Genomic DNA, 18190 nt, shown 5'->3' with positions numbered 1-18190 from the left:
AGTCATGCTATTACTGCTGAGCACTACTATATTTGTACAGAGATCTAAAAAATTGATAAGGATAGGGTAATAAATGGAAAAGTTTGTAGTTAAGATCCCACAAGTCAAAAGAGTATAATTCACAGGAATCTCCAATCTAACCTTTGCATAAGGTTAATGTGATGCCTTTACAGTTTGTCAAAGGGCTGAGGGTTCAATAATTCAGAGGCTCCACAGTCAGGTCAAACCCAATGCCACTGTATTATCTTTACGTCTTATATCATAGCTACATCTACCTACATGCTTTGCCCTTTAACTCTGTTGCAGTGAAAGAAGCTGATGAATTTTGTTTATTACTTAAAATTTGGGCTGTTTCCTGTATCCACAATACGGCTTCTCTGCATTGTTTAATAATTTGATGCATGATAGTTGTCTTAATTGTTTTTTTTTTTTTTTAAACAATTCTGATCCCAAGTGATGGGAGACATCCCAAATGCTAGAAGACATGATTCAGAGGCTTTAGGAGATATATCTTTTTAGAAGAGATGAAGCACACAGAATAAGAATGAAGTGGAAATATTTTAATTATTTGGTTAATTGCGTTAGGTAGACAAACAAGGTGTATCCTACAACAATATAATTTTGTTAGATAAATGCTAAATGTCCACTGTATTATGCATAAAGTGAACAATTCGTTCTGAATTACCCAACACATGTTATCTTTAATTGTATTCCTCCTCTGCTTTGTATGGTCAGGACTATAATTCTTTAGATTGTTGACTAATGTTCTAGTTTCAAGGAATAATCACCATGCTCATGGGTAATGGTATATATTTATTTGGTATATATTTTTTTCTGTATGTGAATATTCCATGAAAGTATCATTCAGCACCTTGGCCTGTTAGTTAAGGAAGGTAACTTCCTCCTTTGAAACATAAGACCTGCCAAATTGGCATAATTCGCCATTAAACAACAACAGCAAATCCTAGCTCATTTTTGCATTATCAATGTAGAACTTACTATTTCAATACATATTTAATTCAGTCATTAATTAATTTTTAATTAATTTTATTAAAAAATTTAAAAATAGAAACTAAAATAATGAATTTCATTTTATTTCCCTAAGATTTAATTTACTAGGCAACAGGAAGTCTAATTTTATCTTTATGAGCATCTTATAATAAAAAAATATGGGAGTACTTACAATGTTCCAGCTCATAAAAATATATAAAAGAAATAATATCTTTTTCTCCCCCAAAACTTAGATTAAAGTGAAAACAGATGAATAAACAAAAGTAATTCTGTATTTGGTATTTTTGTTTCCCAAGAGTCATTTCCAATTAAATCAAGCAGATAAAGAAACGGCAACGATGGAAAACATGTCCTTCCCTGAAAGTAATGCATATTAACTTAGAAATAGATGCTTTGAGACCGCATTCACAGTGTTCTCTGATCCAGATAAAGGATGAGAAACCAAAATACCAATATTCTTTTTTTTTTCCTGTTAATAAACATGTTAGCACAGCACAGTGATAATTTGGGAATAAAAATGTGAAAGAATGGGTTGAGGCATAAGTTGTTATCAGCATTAATGACAAAGATGACACAGACGACAGTGTTAATGACAAAGATGAATAAAGAAATGGAGAAACAGAATACCATCACCAGCTTAAACAAATATCAACAAATGCTTTTGCAGTGCCCCTTTGGACCCTATGTTGCTGAGGTTGCCCGGGACCATAGATGGCTTTCTCCTGTTTCTGCATTAGGACTTCAGGTCAGAGGGTAATGCTGGGTCCATTCTAGAAGTGCCTGAACAAAAAGCCGCAAACAATCCATCCTTCTCTCCTTACTGAAATGCCTCATATCCAATTAAAATACTTCCCAGTCTCCTGTCGGTAATATTCTCTAGATTCTAGATTTCCTAGATTTCTAAATTTCTACACTTTCATAAAAAGTATCACATTTTGCCCATCAAGTATACTTCCATTATTCAACTACACTACAGACCTGTGGTCTATGGTGGGCTAATAGTTCTGTGACAAGCTCCTCATTATCACTGGGCTGAGGTGTGTTGGAGGACAAATACTTAATTTTTACTGGTTTTTTCGTTTGGTTTGCAAATCTGGATGACTCACTAAGCTGCTGTATTCCTAAAGCATTCAGAGTGGCATTTAACTCAGAATAAAGCAACAGGGAAGAGTGCTTATAATATTCACTGAAAGATTATGGGAACAAATAAATAAACCCAATGGTCTTTTTAAATTTTACAGCACTGTCCTGGGCAAGATAGTGTGCAAGGCCATCTGTCAAGGGCCTAGATATGGAAATGGTGTTTGGTTGGATACAAAAGGGAAGCCCTTCAGAGTCGCATGCAATCAGGGTTGAGGAGGAGTTTGGGTGTTTAAGCTCATATTGACCTTTTCCCCTGGCCTCTCTGAAGCAGGAAATGAGGGGCTTTCTTTCTCAAAGCTCCTATGGCCCAGTGTGGTAACATTACCATGGATTCTCCTTATCTGCTTATATCTTGTTTGCCCTACTAGAAGACAAACTCATTGAAAGCCAAAATTGTATTTTATTTATTTACTTGTTTGTTTATTCATTTATTTGTCCAACTTTGGACACTACCTAGCACACTGCTTGTCTATTTGTGTGCCCATTATATGCCAGCGTTTGAATGAAGGGGTGGAGACAACAGATAAAGTGAAATGGCATATGTTCTCAAGGAGCCTATAGGGTAGAAATAGGTTTGAAGACCAAGACGGGATAAGGGCTTCTTGCACGAAGCTCAGTGAGAACACAAAGCAAGCGCCCACATCTGTGGAAGCACAAGGGAAGGCTTTGCTATAGAGTAGACTGATCTTGAACCACGAAAGGTGTACAGATGGATCAACATATGCACAAGCATGGAGGGAAGAGAGTATGGGGGTGTCCTGGTACTCACTGAGTGTAGAGGTGTTGAAGCCTAAACTAGGAGGGTGTTGTCCAACAATCAGAAAGTCCAGTGCACAAAGGACCATATATCATATTAAGAAATCTAGATGTGATTCTATAGCATTTAGGAAGCCAAAGAAGAATGAAGAATCATGACATTAGGAGAGCACGGCCAGATCTGCTCTGAAAAAGATTACTCTGTGTGACAAGAGGGAAAATCCCTTGTGTGTGTGTTGGGGTTGTGCAGAGCATGGAGAGGGCAAGGAGGAGAGCAAAACTAGATGCAGCAAGACTGGCTGGAGGTTGTTGTTACAGTCATGGCTCAATGATGAAATACATCTTCATTCTGCCAATAAAAAAACTGTCTTGCATTCAAATTATATTTGTTTGGTCCCTACTCCATGTGAGGACTTCCACATAGATTTCTAAAATTTAATTCATATTTCAAGTCTATAAGATAAAACTATACTCCCCCTATCTTTTTTTTTTTTTTTTACTATACCCATTTTGGATATGAAGAAACTGAGGCTCAGAGAGGCTGATACTATGCCAAAGACAGACTTAATCTCATAGAGATTAAATCACTTGCCCAAGGTCACACACATCTTACGTGCTGGCTTTGGGATTCAAGCTCAGTCTTGGACCAAAGTTTTTTATACCACACCGGTGATATCTGCTGAAATGAGAGGCATTGTGCTTCCCTGAATAGGGGAAGAGACTAGGAGTCGAGATGTCTAGATGTCAAAGGTTGTTTTATACCTCATTTGCTTTGTCACTTTGGTGAAGTCACTTAATTTCTATGAGCCTTACTTTCTATATCTGTAAAATGTTCACATATGCTCCCTCAGAGTCTGAGTCTATGATTCTGTGAATTTAATTAAATGCATTCAGGATGATGATCATTCCAGCAAGTTTGTTAGAATGGGACATAGCAGAAGGTAAAAAGGGACTGAATTTATTCAGGGGCGAGGAGGGTGGAGATGGTGGGGGCAATTTAAAAAGTGCAGATTTAGAAAACACTATGAAGAATACATTCATAGTTCTTAAAATTATGTTCCTCAGAAAACAAGACAAAATAAAACAAAACAAAAACCCCATCTCAAATGAATTCCTAGATTGTGGACAAAGGTAAGTATCTGGCAACCACTGTGACAATGAAGGCAGTGAGGAGTACACCTGTTGAAGAAGAGAATAGAAGGGTGTAATTTTGGACACTTCAGTTTCAAGTAATCAACCGACAAATATATCCAAATGGCTTTTCTTCAACACAATTTACTGGATAAGTCAATAGAAGCTACAAGACCATAAAGATTTGGAGAAGAAAGTGCCTCGGAGTGGAATTTTGATGTGAAAATAAATTCCGTAAGGAACAAACATATTAAGTATGAAGATCAGAGAATTCTGACCCTTAGGGAGATTTTTATTATCAAATAACACACAATAAACAGCTTTCATTTCAACACCTCCCAGAATCGAGTTACCATGTCATGCCAACTGTACACATTTTTAAATGAAATATTCCATGAACAACATACCTCAGGGGAGACTTCTATAATTCCAAATTGAGATAAACTTTGATGTAAGACATTTATATTAAGTGAACGCAGCACTTCCTCAGATGGGAGAGCATCCGAAATTCCTGCTTTTCGGTTTATAGGAGACACAAATAGTTCAACACTGTTCTTCTTTCCCTAGTAAAAGCAAATTATTTGTGTACATTAATAGGCATTTTAAACAGCTTTGGGAAATATTTTCACCTTCCCCCTAGAAACATTAAAGAAAATCAGAACCCTAGAATGTCCAAAGGCATCTTGGCAATCACATTTGTTAGTTATCTGGTACACTCAGTATTAACAGCCCAAAGCCTGAGATTTTCCAATGGCCTTCTTTCAATTAGTTGACACTTCAAGATTTGTATCTTTATATTTCATTGGACTCTGGTTTAATTTCCATTCCATGTTGTGATTTTTGAAACATATCGTGTAGACGTTCCTGAAGTCTTTTGTGTTTAAAGAGGCATTTTAAAATAAAATAAATTAGGGACGCCGGGGTGGCTGAGTCAGTTAAGCGTCCCACTCTTGATTTCAGCTCTGTTCATGATCTCACGGTTTGTGAGTTCAAGCTCTGCATCAGGTTCTGTGCTGACAGTGTGCAGACTGCTTGGGATTCTCTCTTTCCCCTCTCTCTCTCTGTCCCTCCCCTACTTGCTCTCTCTCTCAAAATAAATAAATAAACTTAAAAAAAAACTTTTAAACCAAATGAATTAAATAAAACCTGTTATAATGGTACAATTATTAGACATCACCACTCCATATATTTTTCTTATAACTTGTATTAACGTAAAGGCTGAACTAAGGAAGGTGATGCTAGATGAACTTTGAAGTTGCTTCCCTGATCCTGTCTTTCACCTCAACTATATTATACTTTTAAAATCTACCCTTGGTAGAAATGCATATGCCGTGCAGTAATATCATGGTACTTTCCTATTAGTATTACCTCCTTAGCTGAAATGGAAACACGGTATTTCTTACCATAAATGGCTGATACGCCACATGCACACACAAACCAAACACCACTCAAAAATGACATTGTCACTGATAGATTCTCTTCTACAACTTATACACTGCACTTATGGAGGGAATTGTTGTTAGTCTTTTCTTGTTGATGCATGGAGTTCGCTCATGCTAGACAACGATCTTTCAGTGCAATTTATCAGAAGTTCAGCCAGGTATAAAATGCATTATCATGCTCACTTCGGCAGCACATACACTAAAATGCAGGGTCAGTGTCCTCCTGGAAACCCAGAAAAAACGTTTCTGTGTTTGCGGGAGATATCAGACAAAGACTAAATACAGCATAATGCTGACGTGAAACATGTTTATAATAATTTAAACAGTTTCTGACCTAATAACCACAATGGTAGGAATAGATGACTTGTTTTGTGCCTGATACACTCCTAGGTACCTTAAATCTGTTATCCATTTAATGCTGAAAACACCTCCAGGGCACAGGTATCATAGTTTCCATTTTGCAAATGAAGAAACGTAAGTGGCTTGCCTAAGGTCACACGGTAGGACATGGTCAGGCTGAAATGCAGTACGGTTCTGTCTGCCTGCCTCCAAAGCACCGTGCTCTACTGCCTCTTGCATCATCATAGCTCCATCTGTTATAATAACTGCTCTTAGAAACAGACATATATAGGTTGTTTATATATGCCTCGGTTGAGGCATCTGCCTCTTGATTTCGACTTAGCTCATGATCCTAGGGTCGTGGGATCAAGCCCTGTGTTGGGCTCCACACCGAGCGTGGAGCGTGCTTAAGATTCTCTTTCTCTCTCTTCCCCTCTCCCCCACTCGCACTCTCTTAAAAACAAGCCATATATATATATATATATATATATATATATATATATATAAATGCCACTAACATTCTCTGAGGATAAGCATATACCTCCCTGTGTGTTCCAAAACTATTTTTCATCCCTGCAAAGAGCTATTATGCTCATTAAATCTATACATACAAAAGTATATCCAAGATATCTAAGCATACCTAAAAGATTTACGTCTAGATCTAAGACATCTATAATCCCTGTCTTCTCACTTGAGCCGGCTATGCCCTGGATATAAAAACCAATTTTAATTCTTTCAGGATATTGGGGAGTGTTGTATTTCCTCTTCAATGGTACTGTGTTAAAAACTACAGTTGGGTTTTTTTTTAAGTTTATTTAGTCTCAAGAAATAGTTGACACGGAATGAAAGTTATCATGGGGTCTGAAACAACTCATCCTCCACACACAGAAAAAATTCAAAGAAACAAAAACTCTAAAGCAAAATAAAAAGCAAATTCTTCTCCGTAGCTGAAAATACAGATATTGACGCAATAGACAGATAAGCCTAAGCAGGAGCGTAAGAATTTACAGGAGGGGTATGTGCAGTGAGGTATTAGATGATCCCAAAGCCCCTTTTCACAGGAACTGTAGGTAATTAGATTTTTACAAAGAGAAAATCTTATGATTTGAATTTGCCTTTCCTTGCCTTTGCTCACACCCACCTTCACGTGCAGATGGGAACGTGTAGTTGGATGACATCAAGGTTCCCAAACACTGAGGAAAGGGGGAAAGAAAGGATGTGGGTGACTGATAGATAGGTCTGAAGTGGGCCCTCTACAAAAGATCCTTCGGTTTTACTTCATCCCCACCCCAGATCAGATCCCCATCTAAGTTTTCTCATGACTTCCAGCCTTATCTATTCATGCATTCCATTTGTGCTGCTGTCCTGAAGGGTTGGGTCTTCTTTATTCTTTATTCGAAATCCTCTGCCTTGTGCATTTGGTACCCTTCATCCTGATACACTTGAAGGGTTTAAATAGATACTGTTTGGAGATGGTGTCTTAACTGATGTAGAAGCTCTCACTCTTAAGGAGAATATTTTGGGAGTAGTGTTAGGTTGGTGAGACAAGTATTTTCGGCCCCTCTGTTCATATCTATCGGGATAGTAGCTAGCCCTGAACTATCAGAGAGTTGACAAACTTTTCTGGAAAGGGCCAACTAGCCAAATATTCTAGCCTTCAATTTAGCCAACTACTCAACTATGCCATTGTAGCACGAAAGCAGCCATAGACAATATGTAAACAAATGGGTGAGGCTTGCTCCGATAAAACTTTCCTTGCAAAAAGAGGTGGTATGCCAGATTTGGCTCCTGGGCCATAGAACTGTAGCACGGGGGCTCTTTATTACTAAAGCCTTCAATAAAGATCAAAGTTTGTACTGGGAATGCAAAATGTAGGCATCTTACAATGAGGCGATTGATGTGCACTTGCTGGGGTAAGAGTCCTAAAGCTGCAGCCACTCCTTGGCGGAATATCCGAAGCAAGGTTATGTTCAGCCTGTTTACATCCATTTGCAGCGTCTGAAAAATAGAGGAAAAAATAAATCAAAATTACAGTAAATTTTTGGTTCCACATTCAGTGCCCGCTGATGGCTGACCATGACAATTTCTGTGACTGAGAAATTCATACTCATGGTGCTTTATTGCATTTTTAATGGAGATTAGGGACATTTTATGTGAAATTTTAAATGATGTTAGTTAAAAATATGATGCAATTTGTCTAGGTATAATAAATAAAGCTAGGGAATAATCAATTCATAAGGAATTTCCCTGAAATGTGTGCTGGCCTTTAGCTTAAGGCCAGATGACAGATTGGAGTATACGGCCAAGTACATTTCAGCAATCCAAGCCTTAGGACATCTTTAATTTGTGTTCACACACAGTCACATGCTGTGTAGGTTCTGTGATGCTAGACTTGGCAGTTTCTTTATGTAGTGATCCACTGCCAGTGCAAGGCAAAAGAACAAGGTGCAATAATGCATTTTCAAACTCCGGTAAAGAAGCCAATGGTACTCATAATTTGGTCTAGGGTAAACAGTTGTTTTTCATTTGTTTGGGCAAACACTCTTAATTTTCAGGTTATTTGGGGGGAAAAGCACAGCTAAGTATTTAAAAATTCCTAAAATACAAATCAAGTTACAAAATTCATAGTATAGCCTTTGTTTCAGCCATGGGTGGTATTACTACATTTAAAGTAAAATTGTGAACTAGTTAACAAAGTATTTTCAAAAATGCATCATAATCATTTGAGGTAGGTATTTTGCAAGATGGGGAAACCAACTCTTCATGCATTTCTTATATTTTATAATGCTTATTTCATTAACTTGACCATAGCAGGTTATAAAATAGCTGTTAGATGGTTGCAATATCATCTATTCTACAAAGTGGAGCACACCTCTATTTGTGCACTTCTGTGATAAAGAGATTGGCTTACATGCATAATCTACTATAGTATAAACATTCTTACAGGACCTTTTCACAGCTTGTTGTAAAAGGACAATGGAACATTTTCAAGAATTTATTGTTGTTTTTTTTTTAATGTTTATTTAGTTTTGAGAGATGGGGAGAGAGAGCATGAGCAGGGGAGGAGCAGAGAGAGAAGGAGACAGAGGATCCGAAGCAGGCTCTGCACTGACAGCGGCAGGGTTGATACAGGGCTCGAACTCAAGAACTGTGGGATCATGACCTGAGCCGACGTGGTCAAATGCTCAACTGAGAATTTATCGTTTTTTAAGGAAATAATACATAAAGTTATACATAACTTCTATGCATAAAGTTAGTACAAAATAAGTGATTGGAAACTGGACCAAATACTCAATGTTACAGGTATCAGAGGGATTTGGGGAGGTCAAAAGACATGAATCAGTTAAATGGTGAACCCAGCTGAAGTTCCCGACTGCTTTTATACCTTAGGATCTTTTTTTTTTTCTTAATTTAATTTAATTTTTTTTTATTTTAGAGAGAGAGAGAGAGAACATGAATGGGAGAGAAGGGAAGAGAGAGAGCAAGAGAGAGAAAGAGAGAGGAAGAGAATGTTAAGCAGGCTCCATGCTCAGCAAAGAGTCTGATCCCATGACCCTGGGATCATGACCTGAGCTGGAAATAAAGAGTTGGATGCTCAACTGACTGAGCTACCCGGGCACCCACACCTTAGTATCTTTTAATGTTTGCCTAGGGTCAGGGACCATAGAAGTGGGTCACTTAGTAAACTGAAACTGGACTCCTTGCCAAAAACTGAGATCCAGAAAAGGTCAGAACCATTTCAAAACTTTAGCTAACAGTCCAATGATAAAGTACAACTTGCTTCTGAGGAGGGGGAAGGGAGAATTATGTTGGGGGATAGGTAGAAAAGCTATATCAACACCATCAGTGATAACTTTTTTTATGAAATAAAACCCATCAAATGTATATTTGCTATATTATTTTATAATTTATAATTTATAATTGTTTGCTATATTATTCTCTCTACTTGTCTATAGACCAACTTTTTTTCTGATATAAAACAGCATAATTTAATACAGAAAAGTAAGACTTGAGCTCAACCCAGAAAGATGATCAGGATTTGGAAATGTAGTAATGAGGAAAGCATTATAGTTTCATGCATGCTTTATGTTCTATGGAAACATGCCTTATGGAAAATCCAAAAGATAAGAAAAACTCAGTCCATCTGGTGGTTCTGAGAAAGAGAGGGCTTCCTTTTGTCCAACAGTTTCCTTTTGGCTCTGCAAGGCTGTGGAAACCACCAACAGATAGGGGACATTGCACCGGAGACTTAACTCCTCTTCCTTTGCAAGGCCAAAGATGGGTTCCTCAGTTCCTGCAAATGCTGATTAGGAACCACTGACTTCTGGCTCACCCCCAGTGTTTGTCAGGCGGGGTGAGCAGGCAGGCACTGCTTCTGATCCCTACGGGCAGGGTTTGGAGCCAGCAGTCTACGCTGGGAACCGAGACTCAAGGGGCTTGCATACACACTTGAGAACTCAATTCCCAGGGTCATGATTAGCTCGAAGCTTGTAACTGTGGAAACAGTATTAAAATCGAAGTTCCCCAGATGAAAATGGTAAATGGAAGTGAAATGGGAAGTCAAGATTAAAAATCACTCAAAATGGCAACTTTCTAAGAAGGCAAAAGCTGTGCATTTGAAACAGGAATTTAGACTACCTAACTAGAGTCAAGAAATTAGTTGAAATAATTAGTTTAAAATTGCAATCAACTGGTTCATTGCATCAAAATATTTGAATAATTTGCCTCAGTTCTCTGCTTGCCTGAGATATCCCCCATAAAATAGTGATACTCAAATGAAGTACAAACAAATAAGTATATATTTGAGGGTCTAACATGTGCCAGAGATTATGTATGAGTGCAACTGGAGAAAAACAAAGGATTTGAGACAAAATGAGAATTTTATTTCAGAAGAAATCAAAGTGTAAGATTTCCTGTAGTTAGAGGATATATGTTCATTCCTTCCTTCTGGATAGGTGCTAGAGATGCACAGCTTCTTTTCCTCCTATCATGTAAAATCATAACAACTATGATAGAATATAAATTTCCATGGCAATAACAATAGTGTCACAACTTCAAAGTTACCATGCAATAATGCAGGATATATTTTAGTCTGAATTCTAAACCCATTTAGTCATTTGTATTATTTAACATACAAATGATTTAAGTTTTTAATTTCAAGAGATTCAAAGGCTCTTTCCAAATGCAAATACCAAGCCATAAAGCTATTCACAGCAGTAAATAATGCAAATAGAGTTACTATCCAAAAACAATCGAGTATTTTATTGGTATTATAAATACATATACAGAAAAAAAATGGAACATATTAAAAAATTCAAAGATTTCAAACTCCATCTGTATTTAAATGTTTTTGGCCTCTGCCTCGTTAAGAGAGTTCTGAGTCAACACTCTTTACCTGGGGCCTAGGGTCCACCCCAGCTACCCCACAACCCGGGAAAAAGAGATACTACTTTGTAATAAGACTTTCTTTGATCACTGGATTGTCCACTAAAGTAATCGAAGCCTGTGACCCTTAGACATAAATCAGTCCAGTGGAATTCATTAAAATGTAGTACTTAATTCTATTCACCAGCATTATATTTAAATTAGAAGTATGTGATTGGCTTTTAGCAATTTATTTTTCAAGAACAGGTGAATAATTTTTGCCTGGGAGGGGGGCAGTTTTCTAAATGTTAGACCCCTCTTGATGTAATGCAGCCTGGTCTGCCATCTGATCAAACCCAGTAAGAGTCAAGACCACACCCAGTGGCCCCATTAGGAGGAGGAAGGCCAAATGGTCAACTCTCTTCCTAGCGAGGTGACCTCAAAGCCCCTCAAAGTCTCCGTTCCCAACAGCCACAAAGGAACCCAGCTTCCTCAGGACCAAGCCTGTCAAGAGGAATCTGCCCTATGTCTTTCTAACTTTGTGTGCCCATTGCTACCTGGGACGTCTAACTCCACATTATTAACAAGGAGCATCCCATTTTGTCCAGAGGTTAGATTGTCAAGTGAATTCCCGGAATAAAATCAAAAGTTTCCCTGTTTATGTCTTTGAACCAAGGAGAAGACCCTGACCTATCAGAAGCATTTTATACAATTGCCACGTCCCTTTTTACAATTCTGTGTTGTCCTCTGCTATTTTTAGACAGTATTTTATTTTCTTATTATTTTTAAATGTTTAGTTTTGAGAGAGAAGCAAGGGTGTGAGCGGGGGAGGGGCAGAGAGAGAGGGGGACATGGATCCGAAGTGGGCTCCATGCTGGCAGCAGAGAGCCCAATGTGGGGCTCAAACTCACGAACCATGAGGTCATGACCTGAGTCAAAGACAGAGGCTTAACTGACTAAGTCTCCCAGATGCCCCAATATTATTTTATTTTTATTTTCATATTTTACATTCCCACCTTTCTCAGAATTTTATACCTGCTTCCTTCTACATGAATGTCTTACTTCTTACACTTCAAACTCAATATCACCAACTGAACTTACCTTTTTTCCTCTCCCCCTCTGTGACCAAATTTACACCTATTTCTGTATCCCATATAATGGGATGAAGTCTCATATTTGGGAGTCAATTGACTTGATTTTTTTCCCTCATGCTTCATTCCACCATCCGATTAATTATCAAGTTCTATTTATTCTACCTTTTAAATATCTGTTGAAGGTTGAATCCATTTTCATCTAACATTTCTACCATCTTGGGTCAGACGACTACCACGGCCATCTGGACTGTTTGAATAGAATCTTCATGGGTTGCCAATCTTCTTTGGCTTCTAATTCATTCCCTATATGGACATCATAGTGATCTGTGCAGAATGCTAGCCCAATGGAATCACTACTTAAAATACTTTAAGGAAATCTAACTTTATTTCTTCCTTCTTTTAAAAATTTTTTTGGATGTTCATTTATTTTTGAGAGAGAGACAGAGAGAGACAGAGAGAGACAGAGCACAAGCAGGGAAGGGACAGGGAGAGAGAGAGAGGGAGACACAGAACGTGAAGCAGTCTCCAGGCACTGAGCTGTCGGCACAGCTGACAGTGAGATCATGACCTGAGCGGAAGTCAGATGCTTAACCAACTAAGCCACGCAGGTGCCCCAGGAAAACCCATTTTCTAATGAGAGGTTCTAACTCCTTGGTTCACTGCAATCTCCCTGTCCTTCCAGTGTTACCTCCCAGTCCTTCCCATCATGCTCTTTATCCTCCAGCTGTATGTAAGGTGTATTAAACAGGCCATACCCTTTTGCATTGTGTCAGTGTATATCTGAATCACTGGCTGGGCTTCCTTCATTCTCCCTGGAGACTCAGCTCAAAGACCATTCTGTCAGCCTTCCACAACCTTGCCTTCCTCCTCCTTTTGTTTGCATCTTTCAGTTCTCCAAGAGTATTCCATGTTGGACTTTAGTTATATTTTGTTTAAGTTTTTATAATAAAAACTTCATACTTATTATTAAAAAAATCAAGGTACAGAAAGATACATAGTAAAAAGTGAAAACATGCTTGTCCTTTCAATATCCAGAAATAACACTGCTTCCTGTGTATCATTCAAATATTTTCTATACATATATTATATATAAAAATAACATGTATATATTATACATCATGTTTATCACTGTTAAGTACAAATAAACAACACATATCATTCCACAATTTGCTTTTTTCACTTATTAATATATCTGGGATATATTTCTATATTTATAATATATACTGTAATCAAATATCATGTTTAGATTCTTATCTAATAATGTCTTACTTTTAATAGGCTAGTTTATCCCATTCACTTTCATTATTTTAACAGACCTAGATGTGTTGTATTATTTTATGTTATCTTTTTAAATCTGTTTTTATTTTTCCTTAATTTTCTATCTTTTGCATTGTGGTCTGGTTTGTTGTTGTTGTTCTGTATTTTTTTCTTCCAGTGTCTATATTTATAGTATGAAATAATATATGTCAATGTATTTAAACTTTTATTTCTTGATTTATAGACTTTAGAAAGTATTTATTAACTTCCTGCTATGAAAAACAAAGACAATGTACATCTCTTCCCACCAATTCTCATGATCATCTCCCAGTTTTTATAATTATGTTATTATTTTTATATTGTTATGTTTTATATATTTACATTATATTCTTGTAATAGAGACTACTCATCCAGCCTATTGCCTCCTCCTGGAAACTCAGCCCATTTACAACTAGGTGAAGCCATGTGATAGTTCTCACCAATTATTATAACTGAAAGTGAGGTGATATTTTCAGTCTGAGGCAGTTAAGAATGAGGCTGCCTTCTCTATCTTTCTCTCTTCTCTCTGTCTACAAGCTGGATGGTTCCAGGGTGACTCTCAGACTGTGAAAATGGTGGAGCCACACAAAGGCAGATACCTGGCACCCCAAAACACTGTATGACACAGAGGCCCTGCCCAACACCCCTGATTAAACAACGACATGAATTAAGCATAAACTTTTATTGTATTAAGTCACTCGGATACTGGGTTGTGTTAGCATTATTTACACTGATGAATATGTTTTGTAATTATAATTTTTAAAGTTCTATAGTGTTAGTTAAATATTCAAATGGATTCAGTGGTCATGATCAGCCTTTTTAAATAGGAGTGCCACTATTCCTGAGTTCTTTAGTTTGCTATATCTCTTATTTAGCCGGATTTCATTATCAAATAGCTTCTTTCAAGCAGGGTTCATGAGTGCTATATTTCCTGAGGCATCATATGTTTGAGAATGTATGTGGTGTTTGTAACAGTGACAAGTTGGCTGGATATTAAGCTTTATTTTTAATAAAGCTTGATTCAAGCTTTATTTTTAATAAAGCTTGATTCAAGCTTTATTTTTAATAAAGCTTGATTCAAGCTTTATTTTTATTTTTTGCCTTTGAACTCTGCTATTATTCCAACACCTTCTGGTATTGAAAGTTGCCATGAAAAATACCTTGGCTTGAGGCTAGCCTGTCTTGTAGATAACCTGCTCTACTGTTTCCATCTGAAATCTGACAGGGGTCGTCATCTTTCAAATTAAAAATTTTCATCAGGGTATTTCCTTGGGTTGATAGTTCCTGCAGCCAGCCATGCCCTTGAAGTCTACAGATTCCAGATTCTTTATTTCAGAAATATTTTCTCCTATTATACATTTGAATGATTTTTCTTTGACATAATTTTTTAGTTCATCCTCAAGGACACAAATTGTGCAATTATATAAATTTTTTTGTCTTTCTAACTACTTTATTTTGTGTACTTATTTTCTCTTACCACTTGTATGTCTTTATTCAATTGAAATTTTCTCAGGCATATGCTTTCAGCAGAATCTGTTCTATCCTTTTTGTTTCTAATGTGGTTTTGATTTCTGTAATACGTGTTTTATTGTTATCTTCTTGTATCTTCTGAGTTCTGCTGGCTTGCTCTTTGTGATGCCCTAGACAAGATATGTTCTCTCTTCACAGTTTTAGACAAGAAGTGACAGAAAACTTTTGTTAATAGTTTCTCTGCCTTTTGTATCTATTTTTAAGTCTATTTTTTTCCTGAGTTCAGCTTCTGTTTCTCTCTTAAAATGCTCCTGGCTTTTTATCACTTTTAGGGTTAAATTCAATTAGGACCTCCAAGGCCTTACTGGCTCCTGTTCCTTCTGAGCCTCATATCCCTCCCTCAAGCCGTTTCTCAGACAAGCCTCCCTCATTTTTACCTCATGGCATTGGCATCTTCTTGCCCCCTGAAGAGTTGTTCAGTATCACTGTATGGTGGCCCTCTCCAGTCAGGCAGCTTTCAGTTTAAATGCCACTTTCCTCAGAGATACCTTCCCTGGCCACCACCTATCACATCACTGTGTTGTCTTCTCCTCACGGTGTTTATCACTATCTGACAGTTTCTTGTTTCTTTTATTTCTTCCCTTACTAAAATGTGAGCCCCACTGGTGTGGGACCTTGTCAGTCTGGCTCTGTGCTATATCCCTAGGACCTGGAACAGTACCTGGCACATAGTCAGTATTAAAAAAAAATCTTTGTGGAATGAAAGAATACATGAATCATCATAATCAATATGGTGTTGTTACTAATTGGAAGAATCTGGATTCCATGGTAGGCGTAGAAAGTTTACAAAACCGGGGCACTACTTTTGAGGGGTTATATCTGGTTAAGTAGTTCACCTGAAATGCCTAATCATTCAAAAACACACAGAATTGATTTAACACAACTTATATTTGATTTGTAATTAATATGTCTCTGTTTGACTTTTCCACCGTTCAGAAAAAATAAGTTCATTTCATCTTATCAACTTTCTTTATTTTTTTAAGAATTTTTTAAAAAAATGTTTATTTTTGAGAGAGAGAGAGAGAGAGAGGGAGGGAGTGAGCAGGGGAGGGGCAGAGAGAGAGAGGAGGACAGAGGATCTGAAGGGGGCTCCGCATTGTCAGCAGAGAACATGATGCAGGGCTCAAACTTACCCATTGTGAGATCACCTACTGAGCTGACATTGGACACTTAATCGACTGAGGCACCCAGACACCCCTCATCTTAAAACTTTCTAAAGCTTGCTTCTCATAGGCAAAATCAATGTAATTTTTTCTGAGTTGTGTGCCATATTGGTTGTAAATGGAATTCAAAAATCAGTGTTAGTGTCTATCTCTTGTGGCTAATTTGAGAGTTTTAAAGTTCATCTTTCTAATGATAAGAATTAAATATAGTCATGATAGAAGCTTTAGACAACACAAGAATTAGTAAAAGAAGTAAATATTATTCTTAACACTTTATCCCATTACCCTTAAATAAAAATTGTGGTGTTTTTAGTGTTAGCTTTTTTCTGATACATAGGCAGGCAATACAATATAATGTAATATACATGTGTATATATTAGATATACCCAGATGTATCATACAAATATTTATCCATTTTAATGTGATGCTGTAACTATCATCTTTCTATAGCTTTCTTCCTTCCATGATGTTAGGAGGAAACACTTATTCCCCAACGCTGATGTTTTATTCTGTGTGGTTGCAGTCCAAATAAAGTAATATTCCTTAATTCTTCCCCTCCTTGGTCTCCCCAGCAGAGGGGAAATGACTTGCATAATTGGTACATTTGGAATGAGATACTGGGGCATGTGGGCTCTGTGCTTTCCTTTTGCGGTCTGCTTGTCTGTAAAGAGCATATCATCTAGTCTTCTCTTAGTAAGTGGTAAAGTAAGTTGTAAAAGCTCTGTCCCTTTAGGGGAAACCACAGTTGGCCGATATTGCTGTGACTAGTTAGTAAATTTGCCCACGATGGAGAGGCAGTCATAGAAGTATATTGTTATCATGCTCCTAAGTCATATCTCCAGCAGATCTATCAAGAATAAAGCTACATTTTTATCTCCACAGGCTGCTTCCTCTATCTTAGGCGGGGAGGAGAAGGATGCTATTTCTAGGCCTCCTCTAACACCAACACTAGCACTACAAGGTCAGACATTACCCACCCCTAGTATCTAGAAAAAGGCAAAAAGACTCTAAAAGTTTTCTTATTGGTTGGTGTTGATTTCAGCATGGATATCTCCAGAGAGAGAAAGATCAGAGGAAAATCAGGAATATGGTATTATGGAAGTTAGGAGAAGAGTTCCTAAAAGAGGTTTCCCAACACTACCAGATGCGGCTGGAGATTAAGAAAAATGTGGACCAATAAATGGCTGTTGGATTTGTTGATGAAGCATAACTGGTGGATTTCAGGTAGCGGTTCTCAAAATGTGGTCCGGTGCACTGGGAGGCCAAATGAGTCTTCGTTGGAACCCATTTAAAAGTTTAGGGTCACTGTGTAGAAATATGGGTGCATGATGTACAATTCTATACATTTTTATTTATCTCTAAGGGTCATTTAATGAGTTATTAAGGGTTAGTAAAAGTTGATAACTCATAAGCTAAAATCAGCATGTTATTCGTGTATATTGAGATTTTAGGGGGTTAAGGAGTGAGAATACAATGAAGAAACCAGCAGAACACCAGGACCAGTTTATGTTGAGAACAAAAGGAGAAAGATGGAATGGTAAATAGAAAAATCTTTTGCTCCATATAGTTAAGACCTTTATAGTCTTATGGACCATATGGACCATATGGACCTTTATGCCATAACAATAACATGTCAGATGACTTAATCTTGCTTCTTAAGATCCTACACTGTGATGAGCTACCCCTTTTACACATGAAATGAGGATACTAGAGTTTAGGTCAGAGTAATGTTCTGAGACATTTGGAAAACAATTGTGATATCAGTTTCATGAGTTTCTCACATCCTTGCTCTGTTGTAGTTACAGGCAGCTAAAATCAATTGATTAGCTAATCGGTTAAAAGATTCATGAAGGAGCTGAATGAGTACTGGTAGTGACTGAAAAGGTCTCTATGTTTCTTGTTTAGAAAGGTAAGACCTTGT

General features: G+C 37.4%; 1 protein-coding gene across 2 annotated transcripts in view; it reads right to left on the bottom strand.

Annotated features, from left to right (window-relative positions):
* Nucleotides 1-18190, bottom strand: part of PTPRR (protein tyrosine phosphatase receptor type R) — a 243175-nt gene that overhangs the window by 108897 nt on the left and 116088 nt on the right. For both annotated transcript variants that reach the window (XM_019455098.2, XM_019455099.2), the window contains 2 exons: nucleotides 7707-7820; nucleotides 4449-4604 (listed from right to left, as the gene is read on the bottom strand). In XM_019455098.2, the coding sequence (XP_019310643.1) occupies nucleotides 4449-4604; nucleotides 7707-7820 (270 nt within the window). The remainder of the gene's footprint in view (nucleotides 1-4448; nucleotides 4605-7706; nucleotides 7821-18190) is intronic.

Source organism: Panthera pardus, unplaced genomic scaffold (genome assembly GCF_024362965.1).
Source record: "Panthera pardus isolate Hobbes unplaced genomic scaffold, ASM2436296v1 HiC_scaffold_6, whole genome shotgun sequence".
Classification (NCBI taxonomy): Eukaryota; Metazoa; Chordata; class Mammalia; order Carnivora; family Felidae; genus Panthera; species Panthera pardus.
The sequence above is the reverse complement of the archived record's forward strand: the minus strand, read 5'-3'. Positions and strand labels throughout refer to the sequence as shown.